We start from the raw sequence: 13,371 nt of genomic DNA on the forward strand, positions 1-13,371 counted from the left end.
TGCCTCCCTCCCCTCCACCCCCCCCCTCCCCTCACCCATCCAGGGACACAATCGCATTGTCGTTTATAGTGAAGGAAAACATGTCGGTAGCACGGTCGCACACAGAGAAGGAGATAGTCAGTCAGTCACCAGCTCCCTCATTCCCTACTCTTTATATTTGTTGGTAAAATAGCTGCAGATACACTCCCACCGCTCCTTTCAGTCAGAGGAAAAGATGTTGGGGGAAGGAAAAACCAAGCTGCACATCAACAAATCTTGTATACATTGGACGTCAGAGCCTGGTGCACACACTGCATTCTGTGCATGATGGGCGCGAACGGGAAAAATGAAAGCTCTGCTTAACCCAGTATGGGTTTCCATGTGCCAGCACAAAGGCCAGGGGTTTTGCTGCACAAATGCTGAAGCCATAAATTGGAAGATCTTCGACGACACCTATATTTTCTCGTAGGGTTGGCAATTCTGGTTGGATGTGTTCCTGGAGGTCAGATGGTAAGATATCTGATCACGTGATGCATGGTTACATGACACTTACAAGTGTCATTGCAAAGGTTGGTTTTGCTGTACTCAAGTGACTTTGCTCATGATTTTATTCCCACATCCAACTGAACTCTGTTGGCTGATGGGCAACTTGGGTACAGAGGAGCTGCTCTACACAGCCCCAAAGTTACCACCACCACTTTCTTTTTGAAGAGTCTGTATCCCATGGAGGAAAGGTTGGAGATAGTAAGCTGGGGGCCAGAGTTTTAGCAGAACCTTTCTCTCTCGGCTCGGACGCTAGGAAAGCCCTGTGGGGGTAACTGACATTTTTGGCCGCATTTTCAAATTTCTGCATGCTCCCTTCACTCCAACAACATGCTTCTTACTGTTTTTCACTTCGCAATTGATGGCTCCACATTCAGCTACTCCAGTCCTGCCCTTTGTAATCAGTTCTTTCTGCTTTGAAAAAAAAACTTCCTAAAGCACTTAGGATGCCTCTCATTTCCCAAAATCTTTAAGCTTTCCCCCTCCTGCTTAGCATGCACTGTTTCATACTCTTCAATGTAAAGCACTTGCGGGTGTGTCCCTGCATTAGGAGCACTGTCAAATTGCAGAAAGTCCATTGGTAGTGAAAGGGAACAGTATAGTTCTGCTGCCCTAATTATTATTCTGCATGACCATATTCATTTGTTAAATTATTTCAAAATATTGCAAATATTAAACTGATCATGGAAATCTTTTGCATTAACTCAACTACCACAATCATGTTTTGAATAACTCAAATTTGGAGGTGATAATAGTTACTGCACCACAAATAAATGTCTTTTTAATGCATTAAACTGGGACATGCCAGTTAGGTTACTCCTACAAAGAGGCAGCTGTTTTACCAATAGTAACTATAGTTAAAGAAGGATCTGCCCTCCCACTTGAAGGAGTAACTAGTCTTTTTGTAAAGCATTTCCAAATGCAGTAACAGTTTTTGTAGAGTCCTGACCCGTTTAATTAAACGAGCCACTATTGAGGGTTTTGAAAATTGTCAATCTATTCATGTTTGTGGGGGGAAAAAAATCATGACTTTTGCACCAAACCTCTTGATTTAGGATATGGTGAAGTTGGCATGTCTACTTCTGTCTCAATCACGGAAGAGGAATCCAAAACTAGTATCAGGCAGAACAGAGGCTGTGCTCAACTGTTGTTCATTATGGGTTTTAGATTAGATTAGAGATACAGCACTGAAACAGGCCCTTCGGCCCACCGAGTCTGTGCCGAACATCAACCACCCATTTATACTAATCCTACACTAATCCCATATTCCTACCAAACATCCCCACCTGTCCCTATATTTCCCTACCACCTACCTATACTAGTGACAATTTATAATGGCCAATTTACCTATCAACCTGCAAGTCTTTTGGCTTGTGGGAGGAAACCGGAGCACCCGGAGAAAACCCACGCAGACACGGAGAACTTGCAAACTCCACACAGGCAGTACCCGGAATCGAACCCGGGTCCCTGGAGCTGTGAGGCTGCAGTGCTAACCACTGCGCCACTGTGCCGCCTGTGTGGTTTGTGGCCACACCTTCAGTGAGTCAATATTTGAGGGCAGATTTGATGACTCACCCACATGAAACACTTCCCAAAATGTGAGTCAACTGTTGCTGCACTCCAGCAACATTCGGCCCTCCCTCTTAAGTAAATGCCCAATTTTTGATGAGTTACAAAATTCATTGAAATACATAAAGGGAGGACATTCACTGGGTTAAATGCAATGGTTGACAAGAGAGAGTGTCCTGCTGCCAGGTCTCCACTTAATAAAAAGGAGATAAGAGACATGCAATTGGAGCCCAGCAGGCTCTCGCCTTCCTACTGTCCCTCATCCCCACTCACATGGGAAATCTGAGCAGAAGTCGTCCAACAGCTCAATGCAATGACATTGAAATGGAGCCCAGAGTTGGTGGGGGCGGGCACGGTAACTACACACAATCTCACAACCCCCTTCCCAAGCATTCACATGTTGGATCATGCAGTACTAACAGCCAACATTACCCTTTAACACTGAGATCCAACACCCCACTAAAGGTACGGGTTAGGTCGAGACTTTGTGTCAACACATTTTAACACAAGGGAACTTCCAACAGACACGATCCCTTCCACCAAATTTTGACTGTGAAATTGATCACGCTGCCACAAAGCCAGCCATGATTGGAGAACTGCTCAAAGAGGTCAAGGTCAGTACAAATTTGCATAAATTTCCATATTTTGTTTGATGCATTGCAGACACAAAAACAGTCCCGAGTGTGTCTGAATAATCTCACCCATATAAAACATTAAAGATTAGCCCTGGCACTCAAAGCAGTTGGCTGTTAACAAATTACTTTATTGCTTCACTGGAATAACGATCACAACCCACTTTCCTTCACTAGGAGGAATCTACAGCAAAGATGTCTTCCTTCATTTACTGACAGAACTCGTTGCTTATTTACAACATTAGCTGGGAGCAAACTAGTACAAGGGAGCCCAGGGTACAGAAAACCATGCTCTGAAAATACTACTCACAAACAGGTCTGGGTGGGGTTACCAACCAAACCAGTGCGATTGGTTCAATCACAAGCAACAGGTGTTCTAAAATTCTAGATACTGGGCTGGGCTTGAATTCTCTGCCTCTGCGCAGAGTACAAAGGGTGGGGAGAGAGAAGTCAGCTGTCTTCATTTACATAAGAGACCAATTCTTTAATGTTTATACGGCAAAGGTACTGAGACTCAACCACCCCTGCAGCCCCTCTCCCTCTCTGGTTTTGAACAAAAAAATCCAGATTCAAAAATAAGATCCACCCCTACTTTGGGCAGACGCATACACTCAAGGTATGAATCCAAAGAGATATACACCCTGGTATCTTGCACAAGGGACTATTCTTCATGCTCCAACCTCAGTGCTGGAAAGTTGTTGCACTATACAAGGGAGTGGAGTGATCAGAGCCAAACCCAATCCGTCCCACGCACCTTTCAAGCGGTGGAGGCTGGGCACTCGCGAACTTTACCCAATTTCTCCCCTCTTCAAACATTTGGGAAGCACCAAGGCCAATGTGTAGAATCCTCTTCCAATATCTCACCTCCCAACACAAGCCCAGGATTGAACCCAGGCCCATCATGGTCAGTGCGCTTCAATTACTCAGTAAATAAAGTGAAGGAACTGACTGAGCCTCCCAGCTGTAGGAGTGCTGTGACAAAAACTTAGCTTCTAAAACTTTCAGTTAACTGCAGCAAGTTATTTGGCATGACCACACACTGCCCAGAACAGTTTACAAATATTCAATGGATCGTTCACATGTGCCTTTAATGCTTACTTCTCCGGCCAGGCTTTTGAAGATCTGCCGGAACCTACGTTCCTCCTCATTCTCATAGGACTCAACCTGCGAAATATGGCGGGGCTGCTCAGCCTATAAAACAAGAGCCAGTTGATCAGAAAGATCAATGGAGTCCAAAACACAGGCCTGTTACACAATACGTCAGAATACAATACAATAGAATATTACAAGAAACTTCCTTCCCCACTGTCAATATTCATAAATGTCATGTTCTAAGTTTTAGAAAAGATTGAGAAATATACTTAAAGCCCCGAGATGCGAGATACAGGTAGGATTGTCAACTCTGCTTAGCTGCGTTCCTGGAAGTGATCACATGACCTACTGCCACAAGCACCTCTCTCTTCCCCAATCTATAGTATTTGGAATTTTTTTTTTAATTTTCAAAATGAAAAACGTTAATGGCTCTATGATTGCATTCTGCAAGTTAACCTTCATTCCTGGAGAATTGAGGAGAATCCTGCACAGTTGGCAACTGAGATACAGGGCAGGAAAATGCAAAAGGGAAGGAGAGACAAGAAGCTACAAGTGGCAGTCAGTGTCAAGCCTGTACTTTATGCAGATTGATGGAGGGAAGAGAAACAAAGGGTCCTACAGATTGGAATGGCATGAAAGGATGAGTGAAGAGATGATTTTGATTTCAGTGAGGCTGGAGCACACTTGGAGAGGTAGAAGAGAAAATACAGAGCACATTCATTTGCTATCTCTCTAGGAAATAGAACAGCACAGAAGGCAGCTAGCCGTTCAATGCATTATGCATGTGCTGGCTCTTTGAAAAAGCAATTAGTCCCACTCCCTGCACTTTCTCCATGGCCTTATAATATTCCCATCAAGTATAGTCAAACTTCCATTTTTACTATTGAATCTGCTTCGACTGCCCTTTCAAGCTGTGAATTCCAGATTATAATGCTGCCTAAAAAATTCTCCACATCTGAATCTTCTCATCAATTACCCAAAAGTCTGTCTTCTGGTTTCCAAAAGTTCTGCCACTGGGAAGATTCTCTTAGTGCTCTATCAAAACTATTCACGATTTTGAATGCCTCTATTTAATCTGCTCTTAACGTTCCGTGCTCCAACAATCCCAACTTCTCCACATGACTTTTTTTTTCTTGGTTATCTTAGAACTACTGTTGAGTCTTTTCAGGATTACTGGCTGGCCCTCTTAACATGGGGCATAGTATGCAGGCAGGGGGCGAAGGGGATTCTCCATCAGTGCTTCTCACATTCCTCACCATTCTCAGACAAGTGAATCTCTTTCACAGAATCAGTCGTTACAGTGCAGAAAGAGGCCATTCGGCCCATCATGTCCACACTGGCTCTCCAAAACAGCAATGCCCTCAGTTCCATTCCCCTGCCCTCCCCCCGTAACCCTGCACATTCTTCCCTTTCATAACTGTCTAATTCCCTTTTGAATGCTTCAATTGAACCTGCCTCCATCACATTCTCAGGCAGCGCATTACAGACCTTAACCACTCGCTGCTTGAAAAAGTTTTTCCTCATGTCACTTTTGCTTCTCTTACCAAATACTTTAAATCTGTGCTCTCTCATTTCTGATCCTTTCACAAGTGGGAACAGTTTCTCTCTATCTACTCTGTTCAGACCCCTCATGATTTTGAATACCTCTAGCAAATCACCTCTCAGCCTTCTCTTCTCCAAGGAAAACAGTCCTAACTTCCCCAATCTATCTTCATAACTGAAATTCCTCATCCCTGGAACCATTCTTGTGAATCTTTTCTGTACTCTCTCCAATGCCCTCACGTCTTTCATAAAGTGCGGCGCCCAGAACTGAACAATACTCCAGCTGAGGCCGCACTGGCGACTTGTCTGCAGGCTGCTAACCAATGAATACAACCAACTCAGTGGGGACCCCATCCTGTCTGGGTTTTCCCCATTTGTGGAAGGGATCACTAGACCCCTTCCCTTAGCAGTAGAAGCAAGGTGAACTACAGCACAAGTGTGGGTCATGACATTCCATAACACTGACAACTGGTGCAGTGTCCTCCACTGTGCATAAACCTTTAGAAGACTGACATTCACCATAGCTGTTCAACATTCACTTTCGTTTAATCCCAGAAGTTGTCTCCACTTCTAGGCATCACAAATCTCCTGAACGCACCTGTTGTTCTCCAATAACTAAGGGGCTACTCTTCATGGTTGTGTATAGACACTGAATGTTGACAGCTTTAGTCAATACTTGTACTTTAAGGGTCACTGGACAGGAAGCAATGGAGCAACAACCCTTGCTGATTTCCCCACTGCCAAAGCACTGAAGACAATTGTCCTACAGCTCTAAACAGAAGCAGAACCCAAAAGTTACAGCAAACTTCTAAACATAAAATATTTCACTTTCATGCACAAATGCAGTCTTGATTGGCTTAAAACAATAAGGAGGATTTAGGATGTACTTACCGGGCCAGTCGTCATTTGTCTAGGGGTGTCGGGTGGGGGAGGAGGGAGGCCAGGAGGAAAGAAAAAAATATATTTAAATGCTGTAACCTTCAGTACTAAACATCTAAGCAGATTTTAACTATGCAAATTTAAAAACATAACGTACAGCATAGAAACAGCCATTCGGCCCAACTAGTGTTCAGCCCCATATAAGCCTCCTCCCACTTGCTTTACTGCCTCACCCTATTGACATATCCTTTGATACACAAGGGAGAAATTTATTTTTTAATTATTCTGGCGTGTGCAGAATTCTGTAGTGAAACCCCCTCTGTACTTAGAACCCCCCCCCCCCCCCCCCACACTGCACACACAAATCAGCGTGAACAAATACACTGATTTGTGAAACATTAATGTAGCATTTAAAATACACAATTACCAATTATATATATTGATAGTTATGACAAGCCCATCCCCTGTGCAATGCCCATGGTAAATCAGAGGTTACAATGTACCATAACAGCAGTGCTACACTACACAATGCAGTGTATTATGCTGCTAAGGTGCAGCAGTATCCCTTTTGTCACAAAGGGAAATTGTTGTCAAATAAACACTGGTTTAGTTCAGTTTAATTGCTGTTTAGTGACAACAGATTTCCAGATTTGAAGGTCAGAATTCAGTGAAATACTTCTCTTTTTAATGAGTTAGATTGCTGAGGCAAGAGGCTACAGATATTCTGACTCGTGTCATTGTTCAGGTACTCTCACTGGGGAACATCCTTTGTACATCACAAGTGACATTTTGAAGTGGAATTGAAATTTGGTTGAAACTCGTGCTACATATGCTGTTACAAATAGAGTATTTTGATACTGACTGTACCCTGACTGGTAGTAGGTTTAATTGCAATAGCTTAACCCATTGAGTGAGAATGTTAGTTTCAGTTTTCTACTACCTGCTCAAGGTAGCAGTATAGGAAACTCTGATGATCATTTTTCTCCAGTTATGTGCTCAGCCACTGGTACCGGTAGGGTTGCCAACTATCTCGGATTGCCCTATGGACCCCAGGAATTAAAGATTAATCGCCAGGACACTGATGAGAAACCTCCTTGGGGCAATGTGTTTTTTTAAAAAAAGTTAACATCAGTTATAAAAAATACTGGACATGGGTTGGGAGAGCCAGGGAAAAGGCTGTTTCACTGAGTCAGAAGTCATCCAATTGGAGATTTGCTGTCCAATTGGTGGGGGAAATTAGGGCACTATGGGGATGGCCATGTCAAGCGATCAATGGTAGGAACTCGGGGTGGCACAGTTGGAGGTCATGTGATAACCACTAGGAACACAGCTGGGAGTTGGCAACCCTAGATACTGACCAATGTATTGATTATTTGTCCAGACCATTGAGCAATCCTTGGGAGAGGGCAAGAAGGTGCGAATGGAAATAGAACAAAAGATTGCATTTCAACCCTGCTTTCAAACAATTAAGCACGCTAGTTGACAAACCAAATTCTACATCTACTTGAACCAGTTCTGTAAAAACCCAAAGCCAGTAGCAAATCTCCATGGTGGAAATTAAGGAAAGAGTTTTAAGGAAAAGAGCTTGGAAAATTGTTCAGTCACTGCCTCAGTACTCCAATGGAGTGTTTGCCAAGATTGTGTGTTCAGGTCTCTGGAATGGACCTTGAACTAAGTCTCTTCCAACTGAGCTGTTTCTTCACAAACCTGAACTGATTAAACAAATGAAGCTCAGTTATTTTTAAGTGAGCTTACAAGGATGCACATCAACTTGATAATTTTGTACACCATTAGTGTAAAACTCCTAGCTATACAAGACAATAGATTCTCTGCCTCATTATGGACAATGATAGAAGATTGACAAATGCTGTACCAAACTCCCAATGATAAAGCTGTCAGGAATTGTTCCCCATGAGGTGTGATGCAACTAACCCGAGGGAAGGGCTAGGCAGCTAATTTACAACATAATGGAGAGGAACCGACCCAGTTAAAGCCACTCCTGCTGAAACTCTGGGAGAATTCCAAGAATTGAGGGGATTATTTAGCATATGCCACGTCAAAATTCTGGGCATAAAAGTGATTCCCAGGGTGGAAGGTGCAAAAGATGACAACTTTGCTGCCAATTTCCTCACTTCCTATCCTAGAGCACCAGTATTAGCCTCCAATGCTCTGTCCAAGTGGCTTTTTGTCAGTTATGGGCCCAAACAGCAAGTAGCAACTGGACATTATTAGCCCAACCTCAGGTTTACTAACCCAATGGAAGGAGGTGGCCAGGAGTTGTCACGAGATAGTGAGCAGAAATCTAAATTTCCTCTCTGTACTCTGGGATCCTGAAACCAATCACAGAATCCCTACTGCCACTCAAGCAGAGATCAGAGATCAGTTATCAGGACAAGGATCAGACCCAGGATCTCTGGTTGAAACAAATCAGTGCCATCTAAGGAAGAGCATTAACCCAGTATGGACCCCATAGAAAGACTTGCATTTAAATAGTGCCTTTCGTGACCTCAGATTCCAGAGTGCTTTGTAGCCAATGAAGTACTTTCCAAGTTAAGTCACTGTTGTAATTTAGAAGCTGCAACAGCCAATTTGCACACAGCAAGCTCCCACAAACAGTAATGCAATGACAAGATAATTTTATGATTTTTTTTTTAATGTTAGTTGAGGAATGAAACACTGAAGAACTCCCCTGCTTTGCTTTGAAATAGTGGCCACAGGATCTCTTGCTCCCGACTGAAGGGCCAGTTGGGGTCTTGGTTTATCAACTGAATACCGGCAACTCCAACCATGCAGCACTCCCTAAAACTGCAGTGGAATGTCTGCCTGGATTTTGTGCTCAAGTACCTGAACGCACAACCTTCTGTCTTAAAGAAAGAGCTACCCAATCAGCCACAGACAGTATTTTCTCCTTTACTGGGTCCTATCATTTTTTTTTTTTTTTAATATATATTCCTTCATGGGATGTGGGTGCCGCTGCCTAGGCTAACATTTATTGCCCATCAGGTGGTGGTAAGCTGCCTTCTTGAACCACTGCAGTCCATGTGGGGCAAGTACATCAACAGTGCTGTTAGGAAGGGAGTTCCAGGATTTTGACCCAGCGACAGTGAAGGAACAGCGATATAATTCCAAGTCAGGATGGTGTGTGGCTCGGAGGGGAACTTGCAGCTGGTGATGTTCCCATGTATCTGCTGCCCTTGTCCTGCTAGGTGGTAGAGGTCGCATGTTTGGAAGGTGCTGTCAAAGGACCCTTGGGTGAGTTGCTGCAGTGCATCTTGTAGATGGTACACACTGCTGCCACTATGCATCTGTGAAGGAAATGAATGTTTGTGGATGGAGTGCCAGTCAAGCAGACCGCTTTGTTCTGGATGGTGTCGAGCTTCTTGAGTGTTGTTGGAGTTGCACCCATCCAGGCAGGGTGGTGTTCCACCACATTCCTGACTTGTGCCTTGTAGATAGACAGGCTTTGGGGAGTCAGGAGGTGAGTTACTTGCTGCAGGATTCCTAGCCTCTGAACTGCTCTTGTAGCCACAGTATTTATATGCCTACCCCAGTTCAGTTTTTGGTCAATGGTAGCCCCTAGGATGTTGATAGTAGGTGCTTCAGCGATGGTAATGCCATTGAATATCAAGGGGAGATGGTTAGATTCTCTCGTGGGAGGTGGTCATTGCCTAGCAGTTGTGGTGTGAATGTTACTTGCCATTTATCAGCCCAAGCCTCTCTGCATTTCTACATGGACTGCTTCAGTATCTGAAAAGTCACAAATGGTGACGACCATTGTAATCAGCAAACAAATTAACGAAGAACTGATGAAAGGTCACTGACCTGAAACATTAACTTTGATTCTCTCTCCACTGATGCTGCCGGACCTGCTGAGTATTTCCAGCAGTGTTTGCTTTTATTTCTGATTTCCAGCATCTGCAATATTTTGCCTTTATCTGAGCAGGTTATTGCTGAGCAAGTGCCGCTTGGTAGCACTGTCGATGACACCATCCATCATTTTACTGATGATTGAGAGTAGACTGATGGGGCAGTAATTGGCCAGGTTGGATATTTCCTGCTTTTTGTGTACAGGACATACCTGGGCAATTTTCCACATTGCTGGGTAGATGCCAGTGTTGTAGCTGTACTGGAACAGTGTGGCTCGGGGTGCGGCAAGTTCAGGAGCACAGGTCTTCAGTACTATTGCCAGAATATTGTCAGGGCCCACAGCCTTTGCAATATCCAGTGCTTTCAGCTGTTTCTTGATATCACATGGAGCGAATCGGATTGGCTGAAGACTGGCATCTGTGATGCTGAGGACCTGAAGAGGAGGCTGAGATGGATCATCCACTCATTACTTCTGGCTGAAGATTGCTGCAAATGCTTCAGCTTTATCTTTCGCACTGATGTGCTGGGCTCCCCAATCATTGAGGATGGGGATATTTGTGGAGCCTCCTCCTCCAGTTAATTGTTCAATTGTCCACCATTCACAACTGGATGTGGCAGGACTGCAGAGCTTAGATCTAATCCGTTGGTTTTGAGTACTATTCTGTCAGGAGGCAGCCTCCCACGTACTTTCTCCAATGTCGCTCTGCATCTCATCAGGGAGCATAGGAATTGTCCAAGTTTGATCACTTTTCTCATGAAAGGGAAATCTGACCTCCACTTACAGCCAAGACCTAGAGCTCAGCAAAGGCATAAAAGATTCCACAGCACTACTCAGAAAGCAGTGTCCTGGCCACTATTTATCCCTTAACCAGCACCCAAAAATCAGAAAGTCTGGTCATTATCGGATTGCTGTTTGTGGAACCTTGCTATGTGCAAACTGGCTGCTGCATTTCCTACATTTCAAATGCACTTGAAAAATGCTCTGGAATGACCCAAGTTGAGAAAAGTGATATATAAATACAGGTCTCTCTTTTTAAAGAGATGGTGCAGGCAAATCTGGATCAAATCACAAGACACCCAGTGAAACAGTTCATATCAAGTGATTAGATAGTGGACAGGATTCACCCATTTACAATTCAAGCAGAACTTTGAGACATTCTGCACATTGGCTTGGGACTACTGGGTAGAAGCAAAGAGACAGACACAAAACACATTATAAAACAAAGGATGACAGCCATATAAGGTGATAATCAGTCAGATGACTGAAAGATTGGCCAAAGAGTTAGGTTTTAAGAAGTGACTTAAGGGAGGAAAGTGAGACAGGTGTAGGGAAGGTATTCCAGAGCTTGGGGGCGACTGAAACTACAGTTTTAACTCTTCCTACCCTAACTCCCCACAAAGAAACCTTGCTGGACTAAGCACTCCACCACAACCCAAATAGTGTATTTCGATTTATGGACAGCAAAGGGTTAACTAGAAATAAACCATGAAAATGAAACCTGTAATACAAGCTGTTACCTGATGTTTGCTAAAGTCCTTATTCAGCTAATGAATTTACTAGACGAGATAATAGAAGTCTTGTGACAACAGTCTAAATGGTCACCATTCGACGTGACCCAGTATATTTCAGAGCAATTCGAACCTTGGGATAAACCCGAAGTTTGAATTTTAATAATGACAGGGTGATTAGTATCAATAAAGTTTAGTTTGACAAGTTGTAATTTGTAGGCTTACACTTTATAAAACAGGGTGTGTTCGGTACAACAGGATACAAATAGATAGTTTAAACTCCACGATCCTAAGTTAGGTAAAATATCCTTCAAGATCTGAGTTTGAAGCCACTGACGAGCTTAAAGTTCTTCAACCGGATTTTAGTAACTTGGTCAACCAGTTCTTTGCACAACTGGCCGATGTATAGTTTGAGAGTGTTGGCGAGCCACACCCGTTGAGCACAAATGGAATGAAATGTGGTCTGAGTTGGAATCGCATGCATATTGCATGTTAACACCAAGTGAGTGACAAAATTATGTACTTGTTTACAAAAGTCAGCAATCTTGACAAACAAAATTAGTGACAAAAGAAATGGTTTTAAAACAGCCCGGGAGAGACGGTGTCATTTTAAACTCCTTATCTAAGTAGAGCGTGTAACGAAATAACTTACCCCATAACGCCAACCAGTCCTTTTAGTAGTTGGCCCGCTAGGTCGCCGCCGCCGCCACCACCACCAAAAAGTGACCCAATCTTAAACATGCTGAATGCGGAGATTCAAACGAATGGAAGAAAAACTACAAGGGAGAAAAGAGACCAGGTCAATTACAGCGCAACCGCGAGCCCAGATCCTCGTCAGTTTCAGGCCGAGCTACTGGATACAATGTTTCAACCGCGTCAGTTTCAGGCCGGGATACTGGATACAATGTTTCAACCGCGTCAGTTTCAGGCCGGGATACTGGATACAATGTTTCAACCGCGTCAGTTTCAGGCCGGGATACTGGATACAATGTTTGAGTATTCTAAAAAAAAACCTCCTCAATACATTGTATTCAGGCCCATCGAACATAGACAAAAATCACCAAAGGAACTCTCCTTACCAGTCAGGATCCAGCTAGATGCAAATGGCGCAGTCTCTCGGTTTCTGCAACCGGATTTGTGCGTGAAAAGCCGTCAGTCCGGTTCTGCTGCCCGTCCCCACCCACTGACGGTGCAGGCATAACCTACACTGGGTCCTAGTGCACCATCTGTTAACTGCAGTGAGGTTTGACGCGAGGTGGATTGCGGAACGATTTAAATCACAGGAAGGTGTCAATTTCTTTGTTGAGGGGGCGATATATTAAATGCTTTCGTGCAATAAAGATTTGCTCTTTCTGGTGCGTTGACTCGCCTCTCAAAAACGTCTCAAAGCACTTCACCATACAATCAATTACTGAAAAGAGAGTAGGGGGCGAAAGGTGGTTACTCAGACTGAGAAGTTCCACAAGGTACTGGAACCATGGTTGTTCATAAGTTACATAGACAATTCTGACTCTGGATTCGGAAGCACAACTTCAGAGTTTGTAGACGACACCACCAAATTGGCGGAGAGGGGTTCAGTTAATGCCGCCGAGAACTGCGACAAAATACAGGAAGACATTAATGTACTTGCAGAATTGGCATGTAATTGGTAAATAAACCTCAAAACAGACAAGTGTGAGATAGGTACATTTTGATAGGAAGAATAAGGAGGCCACATGATCCTTGGAAAATCTGTGCTTAAATGGAATATCCTGTGACT

The 13,371-nt window shown here is 43.7% G+C and overlaps 1 protein-coding gene across 1 annotated transcript in view; it reads right to left on the reverse strand.

The window, feature by feature from the left end:
• capns1b (calpain, small subunit 1 b) overlaps nt 1-12,800 on the reverse strand; it is a 30,909-nt gene extending 18,109 nt beyond the window's left edge. Inside the window, exons 1-4 of the mRNA XM_068019168.1 lie at nt 12,692-12,800; nt 12,265-12,388; nt 6,249-6,267; nt 3,822-3,914 (exon numbers count right to left, since the gene is read on the reverse strand). Coding sequence (XP_067875269.1) covers nt 3,822-3,914; nt 6,249-6,267; nt 12,265-12,353 — 201 coding nt within the window. The 5' untranslated portion in view covers nt 12,354-12,388; nt 12,692-12,800. The remainder of the gene's footprint in view (nt 1-3,821; nt 3,915-6,248; nt 6,268-12,264; nt 12,389-12,691) is intronic.
• Nucleotides 12,801-13,371: the final 571 nt, after the last annotated feature.

The sequence above is a fragment of the Heterodontus francisci genome, chromosome 40 (genome assembly GCF_036365525.1).
Source record: "Heterodontus francisci isolate sHetFra1 chromosome 40, sHetFra1.hap1, whole genome shotgun sequence".
Lineage (NCBI taxonomy): Eukaryota > Metazoa > Chordata > Chondrichthyes > Heterodontiformes > Heterodontidae > Heterodontus > Heterodontus francisci.